Raw genomic sequence first — 17,217 nt, forward strand, 5'->3', positions numbered from 1 at the left:
ATCCCACAATGGGGGAAGCAAGGCTGTATGACTAGCAGTCAATCTCTGTGTCTACTATCACAATACATTAGGTCCATCCAGGCCTCCATTCTGACCTGCTAAGCAGTCAAAAAGCTTCAGCCCTTCGTGCTGCAGAGGTAATTTGTCAACATAGATTCCCCTCTCTGATGTTATTCTTTTTAATCTATGAGTAAGCAAAACATGCTGTACCATTTCTGGTGGTGCCATGTGTCAAACGAGAGCCCTGTATCTTTGGCTTAACCGTGCTCAAGCCAAAGGACAGTTAGTGATCATCAAGTTTATTTATTATCACCATTAAAGACTTTGTGACTCTCCCCTGAAGGATTCAAGGCCCTCTAATGCCTGTCTGACCCTCAGTAGAAGTAGAAGGCAGGGGTGAATCTACCCAAGGCCTAAAGAAGCCTTTGCTAAGGTCACATGGCATTTAAAACCTTCCACAATAATAGCTACTCACATTCCTATGGTGTTTTATAGCTTACAAAGCACTTTCTTCACCAGAAGGAAGGAATGCAATTATCATTATCTTCATTACAGACGAGGAAATTGAGGTTTGGAGGACAGCAAGTTGGGAAAGACAGGCCGGAGAACAACAATGGCTGTACTGGAAGGAATACCATCTTTAGAATGAGGATGCCTGGCTTCACGCCCAACTGTGTGACCTTGGGTGAGTCCTGTCACTTCTTTGAACCTCATTTTCCTCATCTGTAAGTATAAGGGAGAAGCAGCAGCCACCCTGGGCTGCAAATGTCCACATTCACCCCCTGAGGCCACTCTTAGAGGAGAGCTACTCCAACCCAATGTCAGCACGGTAAGGAACCAACTGTATCATTCTACAGAGAGAAACAGACCAAGCGAGGAAATGGGACTTACCTCAGAAGGTCCCAGAGATAGTAACAGGACTGAGACTCCTGGCCCATGAGTTTTACATTATCCTGCCTGATTTCTTTTAGAATCTGAAGCTTGATACCTTCTACCTTAGGCCCAGCAAAATGGTGGTTTTAATAGGAGCCTACGCCCCTGCAAGGGCAACAGGAAAACCAGTATGTTCTATAGTCTGGGGTGAAGAAAAGGAACAGAAGATGGGATAGGAGAACCAAGGGAAAGAAAGGACCACTTGAAGACAGCCAGGTCTACTTGATGAAGACTGTTACAATGTGGCCCTCAGCTCAATGGGAAACCCAGAGCCATTCTCTGAATCCAAAGATACAACAGGGAAGGGTCTGCCCAGCAGCATGGGAACCACAGCAAACATCACAAAGAAGAGGGGTGAGCATAGGGCAAAGGAAGCACAGGAATGGAAAGGGGGTAGAAGGAAGAGCAATCTGGGCAGGCCCCTTTCTTCCTCAGTCCTTCCCTCGCGCATCTGCACAGGCACTGTTAGAATCAGTATCCTTGGAGGCTTCACTATCTACAGCGTTTATCCCTGTCCTTCAATCTGAGGGTAAAAACAACATGGGAAGTCAGTGACCTCCTCTCCTATTCTGCAGACATGTCAAGTTCAACATGTCCAAAACTTAACTCGTTAAAACCTGCTATTCTGAACTTCCCTGTTACTGCGGAGTTGTACCACTATCCTCAGTGTCCCCCAGGCTTGAAACCTGGATGTCATTCTCAACTCCTTACCCTCACTCCCCATGTCCAATCAACTGCCAAGCCCTACTGATTTTACATTTGTAACATCTCCCAAATACGAGCCCTTCTCTCCTCTGACACTGCCACCAGCTTCAGGCAGGCCGTCATTGCCTCACACCTGGATTACTGTAATAGTAGTTGGTGGGTCTAGCTGCATCAAGTCCCTCCTCACCCCAGTCCATTCTCCACTCAACTGTCAAACTGATCTTCCTCAAGTGCAGATCTAACAACATTCAATAAACTGTTCAATAAATGGGCAGCTAGGTGGTTCAGTGGATAGAGCACCAGGCTTGGAGTTAGGCAGACTCATTTTCCTGAGTTCAAATCAGGCCTTAGACACTTACCAGCTGTGTGACCCTGGGCAAGTCACTTAACCCTGTTTGCCTCAGTTTCCTCATCTGTAAAATGAGCTAGAGACGGCAATGGCCAACCACTCCAGTATCTTTGTCAAGGAAACCCCAAATGGGGTCACAAAGCATCGAACACCACAAAAATGACTGAACAACAAAAATGCAATAAACTCCAGTGCTCCCTAGCACCTCCAAGATCGAAGACATAATGCTCTGTTTGGCATTCAGAGTTTTTCACGACCTGGCCCTCTTCTGCCTTTCAAGCATTCTTACACCTTCTTTCCTACCACATACTCTGTGATCCAGTGACTCTGGCTTTCCTGCTATTCTTGACACAAGATGACTCCAACTCCAGCATTTTCCTCATGCCTAGAAGGTCTTCCTTCCTCATCTCTGTCTCCTGGTTTGCTGGCTTCTTTCAAGTTCCAGCTAAAGTTCCATCTTCTATGAAATGCCTTTTCTGAGTCCCCTTAATACTAGTGACCTCCCTCTATTGTCTTTCTCCAGTTATCCGATGTATATCATGTCTGTACAGTTGTTTTCAGGTTCTCTCCCTCATTCAACTAGTAGAGACAGCTTTTTTGCCTTTCTTTGTATCTGCAGTGCTTAGCACGGTGCCTAGAACACAATGGGTTATCTTCTGTGTGGTGGGAAGGGAGCAGAAGGGCATCATAGGAAGAAAGGACCCTCGTCTCTTTTCTATCATTGAGGCTGGAGACTGGCTTTGTGACATGAGTCAAATCACTTCACTTCTCTGGAATCACATTTCCTTCTCTGTAAAATGAGGATAATAAGCCCTGCCTTGCCTGCATCACAGGGTTGTTTTAAGGCTCAAATTATAATGTATTTGAAAGGGCCATGCAAATGGTAAAGTCCTAAAAATTGTCATGCTTTATATAAGGTGCCGAATGTTATAGAGCTGTGAGGGAGGAGGCATTATCATAGTTCTAGCATGGGCCATGGGAGTTTCAGGACTAACAAACACGTTAATGTGGGCTGAAACAGTGTCAAGAGCTAAAGACTGTCTCTAGAACAGGAGAAAGAGAAACCGTGTAGGTGGGCTGCCTATGGACTCTGAAATGCTCATCTTTGGCAGGCGTGACTATGAAAAAGAATCTCTACCCACTTAGCCTAGGGAACAAGGGTCCAAGAGAAGGGAGCAGTGATTTCAGGGTCTCTGAAGGAGCAGAGTCAGAAGAAAGAAATGGTTAACTGAGAAAGCCACAGGGTAAGTGAGCTAGAAGCTGGGGGCAGAGAAGAGGATCCCAGAATCTGATCAACAATTAGGAACTATTAAAGTGATTAGCTCTGTAGGGGAAGAACTCAAAAGCTGGGGGCCTGAATAAGAACCCAGGCCTGTACTTGGGGAAGACCCATGCGTGAGGAGAAAGTTTATAACATGTGTCTGACAAAAGGCCCTCAGCCATCCTGGGAAATAGCTTTGGGAAGAGTCAGTGAAATTGAAAGCGCCTTTAAGAGACCCATTGTACTCACTGAAGGGCTGCGGGGCCAGCACGTCTTTGGCTGTCTCGTTCTTGTGGGTTTGAGAGTTTGAGGCTTCCAGACCACACAGAGAGTTCATGAACACCGCCCAACACACAGGTGCTGGGGGAGCCAAAGTGCTGATGAGACAACTTTCTTTCCTTTCAAAGACTGAGATCTTTTATTCTAGGCCCAAAGGAGAAAACTTGTTTTTTTTTTTTTCCCAAACACAAGACAAAATTAGGAGCTAGCAGAGTCCCATGTATAAACTTTTCCAGTCTCAAGGTTCCAACTCCCTTTACTTCTTTCATGCTCACTCTCCTAAGGGAGCACCATAAATACATTTATACTTTCCATCCATTATTTCATTTGATCCTCATAATAATCCCAGGCATGAGGGGGAAAAGCAGAAAGTACTTGCTCCATTTTTTAGAGAAAGAAACTGAGGCATGACCTGACATGAAAATCAAGAAAGAAAGGGCTAAAATTTGGCTTTCCCCCAGGTTGTCTGACCATAGATCTGGTGTTCTTTTCTGCTGCAGATCACTGCCTCCTCACTTGGGAGTCAGGAGATCTGGGCTGGAGTCCTGGTTCAGGCTCCTTACTACCTACGTGACTCTGTACAAGTCCCTTAACCTGTCTGGGCCTCAGTTTCCTCCTTTGTAAATTAAAGGAATTGGACTGGGTCAATGGTTCCCAATCCTTGGGATAAGGCCCCTAGTGGGGAGTGGGGGAACAGAAGGGTAAACCACACAGTTACTGAAACGACTTTAGGATTCATGAAACACTCATTTTAATCTACATTTAGCATTTTAATCTACATGCAGCACAATTTAGTATGATAAATAAGAAAAAAATACCTTCTGTAGACGGAATCTTATACACTTGCATATTACTACTTTTCAAAAGAATATAGATGGCCTTGTGATTAAATAAAATATAAAAGTATTACTGAATTCATAGTAGCTTCTTGTTATCAGTTTCAGGTGGTACTAGAGCAACTACATAATGTGAGGATCTGTGAAATTTTTTTTCATTAAAAAAGGGGTTCTCATCCTACAAAGGTAGGGAATCTTCCAGCTCTGAATTCTAGGACCTTATGAACATTCCTTTCCTCCGCCCCAGAACGTCTATGTTTTTCACCCTCCCCTGGTCTCAGAGGGCGAAATGGCTCTCCTTCCTCCTTGCCATGGTTATATCCACCACCTGTGTCCTTGCTGCCAAGCCTGCCCATCTCTTCTGAGATGTCATAGCATGAAATGACGCTGGGGGCAGAAACTGTTCATTCTGTTTGCACCTTTAATTCTAGGGCCTGATGACCTTACCTCTGCCATCACATCTTTCTCCTTTTCTTTGTCACATTCCAAAAAGTCATCCCGGGAGTATTCCTCTAAGTCCAGCCTACATGGCCTTCTACTTTTTAAATAAAAAACTCACATTCTCAATCTGGCCATAACCTCCTTTCATTCCCTCTCTCCTTAGGCTTCACACCTCTATTCTTTATCCTCTTCAAAAATCTCCAATCTCTCCACCCCTCAGGCTATTGACCTTGCTCTGACTTCATTTTACTCTCTTCCTATAGTTAAAAGTCCTATAATTAAACACTCTAGCTGCACACAGTGTTCTCTTGTTTCCAATCCCTGGCCCCTTGTCCTGTTACTGTTCATCCCTTGCAAAACCCCAGTCCTGGATCCCTCCTACCATGCACCTCTTCCACCCCTACTCATTTATAGTTGGAAGTAATTAGAAGTCACACAACCTTGCTGACTGGGATATGCTCCAGATTTGTTATCTGACCTCACCTGGGTTTAGCTGAAACAAGGCAATCCTTTTATTCCTTCCTAATTGATTCCCTATCTCACTCTTCTCAAGCTTCCCATACTTTCCTCTCCCCCAGTCTCTCAGTTGAGGACCTCAACTCTCACTTTACCTAGAAAATTGAGGCCATTCACCCCTCTTCCTCTTTCTTCTCTTCTCACATCTCTCCGACATTGTCTTTCAATCTCTCCTTTTATCTAGTCCCTTATAATGAAATGGCACTTCTCCTTGCTAAGACCAACTCCTCTATAGATACATGTCTTTGATCACATCCCTTTCCCATCTTCTGCAGCAATCATTCCCTCTCCCTTTCTAATTATCAATCTCTCCTTATCTACTGACTCCTCTGCTGCCTGCAAACACATCCGAGTCTCCCCTAGCCTCCTCTCAAGATCCTACTATCCCCTCAAACTATCATTCTGTGTCTCCTCCCTTTCTCAGGCAACCTCCAAAAACTCATTTACACTCTTTGCCTTCATTTCTTCTCTCACTCCTGCAATCTGACTTTTGACCTTATCACTCTCACCAAAGTTACCAGCTATCTCAATAAATCTTTTTGTCTTTTTTTTTCCCAGACCTCATCCTTCTTAACCTGTACCCTCTTGGATATTCTCTCCCCTCTGAGTTTTTAAAGACACTGTTCTCTCTTGGTTCTCTTCCCACTACACCTCAGTCTCCTTTGATGACTTCATGCCCATCCACTTCATGCCCAGTAATTGTATAATCCAAGGCCCTCTTCTCTCTATATATTCCTGCTTTTGGTGACCTCATTAGCCCTTGTGGGTTTAATTATCATCTAAATGAAAATCTATATATCTAGTACCACTCTCTCTCCTGACCTCCCATCCCAATTCACCCAACTGCCTACTGAATATTTCCACTGTATGTCCCAGAGATGTCTCAAACTCATCATGTCTAAAACAGTACCCATCTTGTCCCTTAAATTTAAACCTCTATCAAACTTTCCAAAGTATCACCTTTCTTTCAGTCTCCCAGGTTTGAAACTTCAGTGTCACCCTAACTCTTCACTATCCTTCAACCTACACATATTATCTTTTGCCAAATATTGTCATTTTTATCTCTCTCTCTCCCCTTCCCTTTACTCACAGTCACTGCCTTAGTTCAGCTGCTCATCACCTCTTGCCTAGACTACTGCAAAGTACTCCAAATTGGTCTCTCTTCCTCAAGTCTCTTCCCATTCCATTTCATCCTTCACAGAGCTCCTAAAGTGATTTTCCTAAAGCTCAGCTCTGAATGAACTCCAGTGGCTTCCTATTGCCTCTAGGATCAAATGTAAACTCTTTAGCTCTGAGAATCCTCTACAACATAGCACCAACCTACCTTTCCAACTTTCTCATACAGTACTCTCCTACCCCGTACTCCATGGTCCAGCCCTGGCCCTCTCTTTGTACTTTACATGCGGCACTCCATCTCCTCTCCATGCTTTCACACTAGTTGTCCTCCATGCTTGGAATGCACTCCTTCCTCACCTCCACCTGGTAGAATCCTTCACTTCCTTCGAGACTCAGCCCAAGCACCACATTCTAAACAAAGACTTTCTTGATCCCCTCAATTGCTAATGTCTTTCCTCCCTAGCTACCTAATATTTAATTAACCTGATTAATTAACCTAATATCAGCTACCTAATATTAACTTGTATTTACTCCATATTTATTCTATCTATGCTAACATACGTTCATGTCTTCTTCTTCCTTTAGAATGTCAATTTCTTGACTGTAGGCCACACAGGGTTAAATTTTTAATAGAATGAAATTCAAAGAAGAAAAGTTGCTGAGTGACGGTGGCAAAGGGAGGGCCCAAAAGTGGAAGCATGGAGCAAGGAGTGCTCTGCTTCCTGGGTTAGGGCCAGCACACCTGAGAGGTGTGGCAGAAGACACAACCAGTGGCAGATATGACAGCCAGGGATTCAGTGTCATCTGGGAGAAGCCAGGTTTCAGTGAAGGCAAGCAGACAGAAGGAGTAGTAAGGGAAGAGATCCAGAAGGAAGGGAAGTTTGATCATAATGAAACAGAAATTCCAGAGGGGACAGTGAAAAAGCAGGGACACACATCAACTGGGGAATGGCCAGACAAATGGTGGCACATGAATGTAACAGAATATTACTACATTGTAAGAAATGATGTGTGTGGTGAATACTGAGAAGCATGAAAGAGCTATATGAACTGATGCAGTGAAGTGAGCAGAGCCAAGAACACAACAGACACAGCCACTTTAACAATACAAATGGAAAGAATGACACACCAGAAAATCAAAAGTAAAAGTAGCGAAAATCATAAAAACCAAATGAAGAGATATGAGAAGGCAGAGGTAGCAGGTACACAAGTATTACATATTCTACATGTTTTCAGAATTTTTCAATGTATTGATCCATTGTGCTTTTTTTCCCCTCTCTTTAAAAAAATACTATTTGTCATACTGGATGGCTTCCTGGGAGGGGAAGGAGAAGGGAGAGGAATACTTGGGATAACTATGGTGATGTAAGAAACAGAAAATACCAACAGAAACTTATTTTAAAAAGAAAGAAAAGTAGTTCCCTGGTCTCAGAGTCTCAGAGGGTGAAATGGCTCTCCCTCCTCCTTGCCATGGTTATATCCACCACCTGTGTCCTTGCTGCCAAGCCTGCCCATCTCTTCTGAGATGTCATAGCATGAAATGATGCTGGGGGCAGAAACTGTTCATTCTGTTTGCACCTTTAATTCTAGGGCCTGATGGCCTTACCATCTGATCTTCCTGATCAGAGTGAAATTTGGGTGGGGCAGAGATGGTGAGGATGGGACAATGGGAGCTGGAAGTTGAGGACAGTTTATTCCTAGGCAGCTGGAAATTAACAGAAAGATAGGGAAAGTAACAGGTGGTGGAAGTTTGCTAAACATAGAAGTAATAGTTAGGGTGGCAAGTGAATTGAAATGCTTAGTCTCCATGGAGCGGTGCTGTCAGGAGAAAAGGCCAGGGCCATTGGGTCTTGTTCTTGGCTTGTTCCTCCAGGTGAGGCATACTAGGGCTTGGCTGAGGTTCTGGGTGTCAAGAAGCCTGGTGTCTCTAAACGAAGTAGTTAATTACTTCCAAGACCCACTTCTTCTCAGAAGAAACTTTCTTCAACTATTGTAGCCTGCCTTCACCTTTCTCTCCTCTCCAGCTAGTACATGATCATACACAATCTGGTGTTGCTAGAGACACGTATACTTACTATTCCTGGAAAGGACATGTCAATCAACTGCCTGCCCCATGGCTCCCGTGAACATCCCAGTGATTACTCAGATCTGACCACCACTGCCTTTGATCAAAGCGTTATCTTCCCTTATTCCCTCGAGAACAAGGACTGCATTCCTTTCTGTATTTTGTATCCCCAGCATTTGGCCCAGTACTGGCACACAATAAGTATTTAATAAGCGCCTTTTCATTTTTTCACCAGTTCACAGCAGCCTCCCTGTACCTCCAGCATCTCCTTTTCCGGCCTCCTCCTCCTTCTTCTGGCCCCTGTGATAGCAGGCTCTGAGTGATGAGCATTCAGCCACCTCCTAAGCATCTCCACGCCGTGCCACAGCATGCCTTTATTATCCTATCCTAACCAACTCTAGCTCTGGGAACGAGCATCAAATCAACTTTACTATTCCTGGAAAAACATGTCAATTTCCTTATAACTGCTCACTCTTCCCTCTTCCGGGCCACCGCTTCCCTAAACGCGTTCTCTTCCCTGAGAGCAGAGCCGACCTTGCTCGCTTGTATTTGTATCTCTAGGCCTAGCCCAGCGCCTGGCCCATGGTAAGTGCCCCATGATCACTCATTCTCTCTAACAAGAGCATGTGCCCTAGACAGCAAAAGACTTCTTTTCCATCTCTTCCACGGAATGCCACATGGTAGGAGTCTAGGCGCACTCCCTGGATTGGAGCTGCTATTATTACTGGCATTCTTATTCTGGCAGATCCCTACTTTTCCCTTTCTAAACTCTCTGGATTTGGTCCTGAAAATTCTGGAGTAAAATTACCTCTGTACTGTTCAAGTGGCAAGATCTGAGAGGAAAGCAAGGGAACTGAGGCTTGGCTATTTCTGATACAGAGAATGCCAACCCCTTCAAGGCAGCCTGGAGACAGAACTGCCTGTTACAGGGAAAACAAAAGACAATTCACTTCTTGGGGTAGGGAATGGAAGGGTAAGAGTTATAGGGACAACATTAAAGTGACCATTCGTTCCTATTTCCAGACTTCACCATACTATTCAGAGCAACTAGACTTCCTCATTCCCTCTCAGTTTACTTCCAAATCAATCAGTATTTATAGCTACGACATACCTCAAGGGACTTTCAGGTGCTGACTTTCCCAGGCCTGTCATGGAAATGGCCTTCACTAGGGGCCTAACCCTTGGATCCGGGCTCCTGACTCTGATAGTCTCAATGCCCCAGACGCCTGCAGGAAGGTCCAAGAAGCTCTCGGAAGCAATCTCAAGGATGGGAACTGAAGTCCCAACTGTGCCCATCCCCACTCATACAACTCTGGGGCTCCAGTTCTCACCCCTTCTTTCTCCTCAGCTTGAATTTTTTGATATGAATTTCTTGATTTCTCTCTATGTCTTTCCTTAAAAGACAGAAGATAGGGAAGGGAAATGACATACAGAGAATTAGGGAAGGAGCGCTGTAACCAGAATGGCCTTTGTTTTCTTTGAATGACTCAGCTTACCTCATTGAGCCTCTGGACACTGTGGCTTGCTCTTCCGGGGCAGGAAGCCCAGAGAGCATGTCAGGAAGCAGACAACTTCCTGTGTGATGAGTCATGGGGCTGGCTGAGGGGAGGTGTTAACGTCTACGCTAGGGGGAGGGGCCAAGTCAAGAACCAATCGGCCCTGGTCATTCAGGCGGTGCTTGATGATGTCAAAAACCCTATAAGAGGGGAGAGGACAGCTTGAAGAGCTCTCTTTCCTCTTCCGGTTGGTGTGGGAAGCAGCGGCAAGCAAGCGTGACTCTGGGTCAGCCCTTGCTCTCGGGCCAAGCCCGGATGTTGGTAACTATGAACTGTGTTGGGTCTGTCTGTTGATATTTGTAATTTGTTTGTATTTTGGTTTTGAGGTTCGGGGTGCTGGTTTGTTTTTCCCCCGAACTAAATGAATGTTTTGAACCTCAGGGTGCTGGTTTTTTCCCCTGAAGTAAGTCGATGAATCTGTATTTGGTCTGTCTCTTGATGCTTGTCTGTATGCTCCCCTGAACTAACTGAATGCTGGTGTTTTCCCCTGAACTAAATGATTGTTGTCTGTATGCTAAGTGAATGCTGGATTAAAGTAAGCTGGTCAACCCCTTCACCGTGCTTTCCTTGTTTAAGCAGATAAAAAGAACCTGTGCTTTCCCAGCAGCCTCCTGGGTCCTGGCAGCCCCCTGGGTGCCGGCTGTGGGGGAGGGATCTTACGCCCCCCACCGAAGCTGCAAGCTGGGTTGTTAAAACAAGCACTCACAGGATCCTAAGATCCTGGGATTTGTGCTTGAGAAGGGCCTTAGAGATAATCAAGCCTAAGCCCTTTCATTTTATTACAGATGAGAGAAGGATCCTCCAATCACACAGGCAGTAAATAACAAAGGCTTGGACTGCAAGGCCCTCCAAAACCAGTTTGCTTTTCCCAACATCAGGTTGCTTTCCAGAGAATACACTTTCCCCTGAGTCTCTGCAGAAGTGGAGAACCAGGGGTGTGGAACACTGCATATGACATCAGATTTTTTCCAGTATGTTGGTTGGTTTTGCTGAACTTTTTTTTCTTCATTTTAAAAAATCCTTTACTAAAAAGGTAAGCCCTCTGAGAAGGATGGGGAAGGGACGAAATGTGAAATTGAGGTGATGTAGAGACAAAAGATATCCATTTTTTAAAATCACACTGCCTCTCAGCAGAGGTGAAAGCCAAAGGAAGAATGTGGAAGTGTTGGCTGAGGAAAGGAGCTATATTTAGAGAAATCTGTCTCCTTTGGAAACTCTCAAACAGAGGAGTCTTCTCTCTGGGGTGAGAAGGGGTGTCTGGGGGGACCCCTCTAAGAACTGCCTTGTTCAGCCCCCTGGATGGTACTGTAGAGGACTCTGGGCCTGGGCCTAACTCCTTTACCAGGCCTGGCCTCACTCACCTTGGCTGGAGACGTTCATGCAGTGGTACATCCCATAGATGATGTACACATACAGGGTCCCTGGCTTCATGAACATGCCTTTGTTGCGAGGTGTCTGCCTCCCCCCTCTTGAGTGTGCAGCCTCATCCTCAGCCCCCAAGTATGCCTCTGTTTCTACCACTCGGCCTCGAACTTCAGTGCCATCAGGAAGTCTCCGGACCAGAATCTGAAAAGTAAGTTGCAGAGTTCTTGGATGAATGAGCAGAACTTAGGAGAGTAAAGGGTGAAGTCATTAAGTTATTGCTAGAAATAACAGCAAACTCTGCATCACTGAGCAATGGGCTGTCCTCCTGTTAGGCCTTCTCCCATTGCTTCTGGCATACTACTGGTCGGGGCATCACAGTAGAGCATTAAGAGCCTCAGACTTAGAGTTAGGAGACCTGAGCTCTAAACCCCCTAACACAGACTTCTCCAATAGTCATTAATCCCTCAAAAATCACATGAATCTCCTTCCTGACTTTTTGCTTCCTCCCTGAGACTGAATGAGTCAGAGGGTAAGAAGCACCAACCCTCATCATCAGCTCAATCTCATTCCTGGACCTTTGATCACTTCCCAGAAAATGCCTAACACAAAAGAAGAGAAAGGCATGATCAAGAATGAAGCTCTTATCTGTTCAACTCCTCACAAAAGGAGGAAAAAAGTCTCAGGGTCCAGCTGAGCCTCAAAGATCAGCCCAAAGGGAAGAAAAGCTATTCAAGATAATGCCGGCAGAGCACTTAGGAGAGGCTAAGCAGAGTACAGCAGGGCAGTAATAACCCCTCCAAATGTGGGAGGTGGCTCCCAGGCAGGGGTGGGTGTACAGCAGGGAGAACAATTCAACATACCCCTCAAGGAAAAAGAACTTTCTGAGTAGCCAATTGAACTCTTTTCCAGACAACTTTTGCTTTACTATTTAACGTCTTCACACTGACACGTGGCTCAAGCCTTCCTATCTACTTCATTAGACTCATTCTGGCCTTTCCACTACAAAACAAAACCAAATCCAAGTGGTTTTGGATGACCATACAAAGGGATTGCACTTAATTGTGTTCAGATGACTGCATTCTAAAGCCAGAGCCAGGGTCATGCTAGTCTCATAATGGAGTTACCAGAACCCTGACAGGTCACCGCTGCATTCCAAAAGTCATTTGTGATCACAACCTCTGGTAAGGAAATAGCAGTAGAGGGATCCCCAATGACCAAAAAAAGACGGTCGTTTAAGGTCAGTTGCTGTTTCTGAATATGGTTCCAGGATCATAAGATTTCAACCTAGGAGGTACTTAAAGTTTAAATTTAAGGGCCATCCACCTAATTTTACAAAAAAGGAAGCAGACTCCCGGAGACAGGAATGCCAGGCTCAGGGTCATACAAGTAAGAAGCAGCACAGCCAGTCAGAATTTGAACCCACATCCTCTGATTCCAAGCCTGGGGCCCGCTGACGTCGTACCAGTGTTGGGCCACATGCAGAGGCAGAAAGAACAAGCAGTTACAACGTAAGTTCTGGTGTTGATAGTCTAGGGGCAAAGCTGTGGTTTCATTCCATTCCACGGCAGCTTTAGTTTCTAAAATACATGTAAGAATTTGAGCTAATGGACTCGAGCTCTTCTCGACTAGGGTGTGGGCAAAGCAGCAGATGCTGTTCTCCAGGGCTACACTCCAACCATTAGCGGAGTGGTGAAAGAAGCCGAGGGTCTCAAAGTCGGAAGACCTGGGACCTGCAAACTCAGTGTGAGTCAACAGTGCAAAATGGCGTCCACAAAAGCAAATGTGTGCAGACCTAAGCAGGGCCCCTTAGAGGAAGCAAAGAATGATGAACTTGGGGTAGGGTTCAAATCCCGCCTGTGAGACTTACACATGGCCAAGTCTCTCATATAATGACAGGAGGTATGTCACGCTGGTCAGCCTCCACCTGGAGCATTGTTATCAGTACTGGTGACCACATTTTAAAAGGATAGTGATAAGCTAGCGAACGTCCAGGGGATGGTGACCAGCATGGTGATGGAGGTTAATATTATGCAATCCGGGGATCAGTTGAAGGAATTCTGATACTTAGCCTGAAGAAGAAAAGTATTTGCAGAGCTGTCATAGAGAAGAAGCCAAATTCCTTCTGCTTGGCCCCAGAGAACTGGATCAGGAGCCCTGTGGGAGGGCTACAGAGAGGCTCTGCCATGTCAGGAGGCGTCCGAAGGGGCCTAGGCTGGCTGCCTGCCCCACAGGTCTCCAACAGACGGCTGGATGTATGCTGCAGGAGAAGTCCTGCTAAAGTACCACTGGACTAGCTGGCCTCCGAGGGACCTTCCAACTCAGGTTCTGTGATTCTGAGTCTGAACAAAGTCATGTCTTAGCTCGGTGGCACTGGCAAATAGCTTCATCTTTATCAGTCTCCTTTTCCTCCTCAGTAAGGTGGAGCTAATGATACTTGCATTCTCAGTCTCATAAGACTGGTGTGAAGAATGTGCTTTGTCAACTGTAAAGGGCTACATTATCACCACCAATGCTATTAAGTGCCCTGGGGTCCTTCCTACAAAGAATTCGAAGCACAAAAACATATCATGTCCCTTTCAAGTGGAAACAGGGTGGTCCCATTTTGCAGGAGGAGAAAATGGGGCCCCTGAAGACCAACTGAATCATCCAATGTTACCATCGATGACAAACTCGGAACTGGATTAATCAATCAGTCAGCATTTATTAAGGCCTACTCTGTACCAGGCCCAGGACTCCCAGGCTTGGGTTTTCCTCATTGATGACAGCAGCATGGCCTGACCTATAATTATGTTTCCACTCCAAAGCCCTTAAAATAACTAGAGTAAACAGGCCCAAAGATATGGTGAAAGAACACCTTCATGGCCTCGTTTTGGATGTATAAGATCATCACAAAAGCTGGAAGTGGCCTTGGAGGTCAACTAGTCCAACTTTTCCCTGACTAGGCATCTCCTTTACAATATCTCGCTTGAACGATGGGGATCTCACTACTCCCCAAGGCAGCGCATTCCACTTTTGGATAGTTCCAATTGTTAGTATATTTTTCCTTATGTTAAGCCAAAGTCCTCCTTGCTGTAGCAGTCCCCATCCTCCGACACAAATGGGGCCTACTTCCAATTTCTAAGGCCAAGGAGAATAAGCTTAATGTTTCTTCTATTTGATACCCCTTCAAAGCCTAAACCCTCTTTTCTCCAGGCAACACATATCCTGTTCTTCAATATTTCCTTAAGTGACAGCTTCCAACCCTCTCACCATTATGGACATCCCCCCCGGATGCATTTCAGCTTCTGAATATCCTGCCTATGATGTCAGGTCCAAAGCACTCCAAATATGGCCTGACCAGAGTGGACAACAGAACTATCCTTTTCTGTATTGATGCGCCTTTGAATTAATTTTTCTGGCTGCCATATCATACCGTCTGCCGATTCACACAGTCAAGAAAGAGGCCCCCAGTTCAAGGGCAACATGCCCTAGCAAAATACTTATCTGTCCTCCTGACACAGTAGGCAGCTGTGCCTACCTATAGAATTTATTGGTCCGACTCCCTGTGTACTTAGGCCAATTGTCTGTGCACTAGGCCATAACAATATTTACTACTTACTGAACTTACTGATATGCATCCTAGACATAGTCAAATGTATACTCCCTTATATTCATCTTATCTAACAAGACATTTGATGGAAGCAGCCTGGATATTTCCAGTCAGCCCTGACTTAACAAGCTGACTTAGTGATGTTTCATGGTCAAAACCACACCCCCAGGTAGGCCCACCTTGGGCTATTTCCCAGTGAACTCTGGGTAAGATACCTGTGCAGTAGATACAAAAAGTGCATGTTCCTTTAAGAACTGACCACCCCTTAACCACTCCCTAATCCTACCCCAAAACACCTAATTGACATGTTTCACCCCAAAATCTCTTATAAAAACTTTTCCTGTACCCCTGTAAGGTTTCAGGTTCCCTAAGAACTCTTGCCCGTTGTAAAGTGTAATAAATCTTTGCCACCTTGACTTAAAGAATTCTTGAGCTCGTGAATTCAGGTCCTTGAGGGGAACTCCCCCTCAACGACCCTATCTGGGAACTCCAGTGTTGAAGTTCCTGGACCTCGGCTCCCTCAACCCTCAACAGCAGGACCTGCAAGTCATTTGCCCTTGAATTTCAGGGGTCCTAGCACCCATAGATCTCAACAGTATGTGAATGAATGAATGAAAAAGCATTTATTAAGCATTTTCTATGTGCCAAACACTATGTGAAGAGCAAAACACAAGTGAAGATTCTCCTCTCAAAAAACTTACATTCTAATAGATGGAGACAACACATCTAGATAGAGAGGGGAGTGGTGAGCAGGGAAGAAAGGATATTTTGGCCTGGAAAATTACAGGAATAGTGAGTGGAGCCATAGTGGGGTGGGCTGACCCACCTTTCCAGGGGCAGTGACAGAGCTGAGTTGATTATGATTCCAGAACTGGAAAACTTGGGGAGGGGGGAGGGTAGACTAAGGGTGACATGTCAGTTGATGAGCAAAGTGAAGTGTAACTGAAGCCCAGACAAGATGTAATCTGGACAGCAGGGTCCTGGGGCAGAAAATCAGTGGGTCAAAGTCCTCTGGGGCAGTGGCATCAAACTGGATCACTGCCATGGCATACTGACTTAGTTTTAAAATGTAATATTATCTACTTTTCATTGAATTTTTGTTTATTTTGTTAAATACGTGCCAATTCATTTCAATCCAGGTCTGGCTGCACTAAAAGGTACTGTGCCACTCCCACCAGCCACCTCATGTTTGATACCTCTGTTCTAGGGCCTGGCTTCTGGGTGAAGAGGAATAGGGGCTGATGAGTAAAGTGGAATGTTATTGTGCTGAAGAAGTGACAGATAGGAAGGATCCAGAGCCACATGGCAAGGTTTGAATGAACTGAGATAAAGTGAAGAAAGCAGAACTGGGGTGAGGGGGAGGCATGTAAAATGACTACAATAATAAAGACTTAAAGGAAGCCAAACTCCAATTAAGAGCCATGACCAATGTTGGTTCCAGAGGACAGATGACACAACACATCTCCCTCTTCTTGGTAGAGACACATGGGACTTTTGAGAACTGGATGTTCCATGTACTGTCATACTCAGTGGCTACATCAGTTTTGCATAACTATTTTTCTTCAAGACAAGGAAAGGGTTGGATTGATACTGGGAAATGTGGGGTAAAAAATGAAAGGCATCAAGAAAATTTTTTAAAAGCGCAAATAAATGATCCCCAATGCCTGACATACAGTGGGTGATTAATAAGTATTTATTAACTGCTCCCTTTTTTAAAACCAACATGTTGCTTTTTAGAAGGAACAGATAAAATTGCTGAGCTCTGCTCACTAACCCCCCAGATTTGGCTTTAGGATGAGATTTTTCAATGAAGATTATTACTTAAGTTAACTTCTCAAAGGAAGTTAAAGTAATGGAAAGGAGAACCAGTATGGGGGAGGGGAGGAGAAGAATGGAGAATCTGACAGCCCTTTCTGCACAGGCTTTTGCTCCAAGTTTCTAAAGGAAATGGCCAAGCCTCGCAAGCTATCCTACTCATTCAGAATGGGACAAATGTACTGAAGCCACAAAGAAGGTTTTGCAGCTGCCTCCAAACTCCCCTCCTCATAGGAAAAGCATCCCTTGCTGTCTGAGCACCATGGCCTCAGATCCAAGCAGTCTCCAACTGACAGAAAATCATTTCTTGGAACCCAAACCTGCCAAGTTGCTTCCCCCTTGATAGAACCAGGCAGATGTAGAGGGGCCCCTCTCCCTGGAGACTGGGAAT

General features: G+C 45.1%; 1 protein-coding gene across 3 annotated transcripts in view; it reads right to left on the reverse strand.

Moving 5' to 3' along the window:
* The window catches only part of MPG (N-methylpurine DNA glycosylase), a 60,260-nt gene that overhangs the window by 7,918 nt on the left and 35,125 nt on the right, over positions 1-17,217 (reverse strand). For all 3 annotated transcript variants that reach the window (XM_036739181.1, XM_036739182.1, XM_036739183.1), the window contains one exon: positions 11,419-11,623. In XM_036739181.1, the coding sequence (XP_036595076.1) occupies positions 11,419-11,623 (205 nt within the window). The remainder of the gene's footprint in view (positions 1-11,418; positions 11,624-17,217) is intronic.

This window comes from Trichosurus vulpecula, chromosome 9 (genome assembly GCF_011100635.1).
Source record: "Trichosurus vulpecula isolate mTriVul1 chromosome 9, mTriVul1.pri, whole genome shotgun sequence".
NCBI classification, from domain to species: domain Eukaryota; kingdom Metazoa; phylum Chordata; class Mammalia; order Diprotodontia; family Phalangeridae; genus Trichosurus; species Trichosurus vulpecula.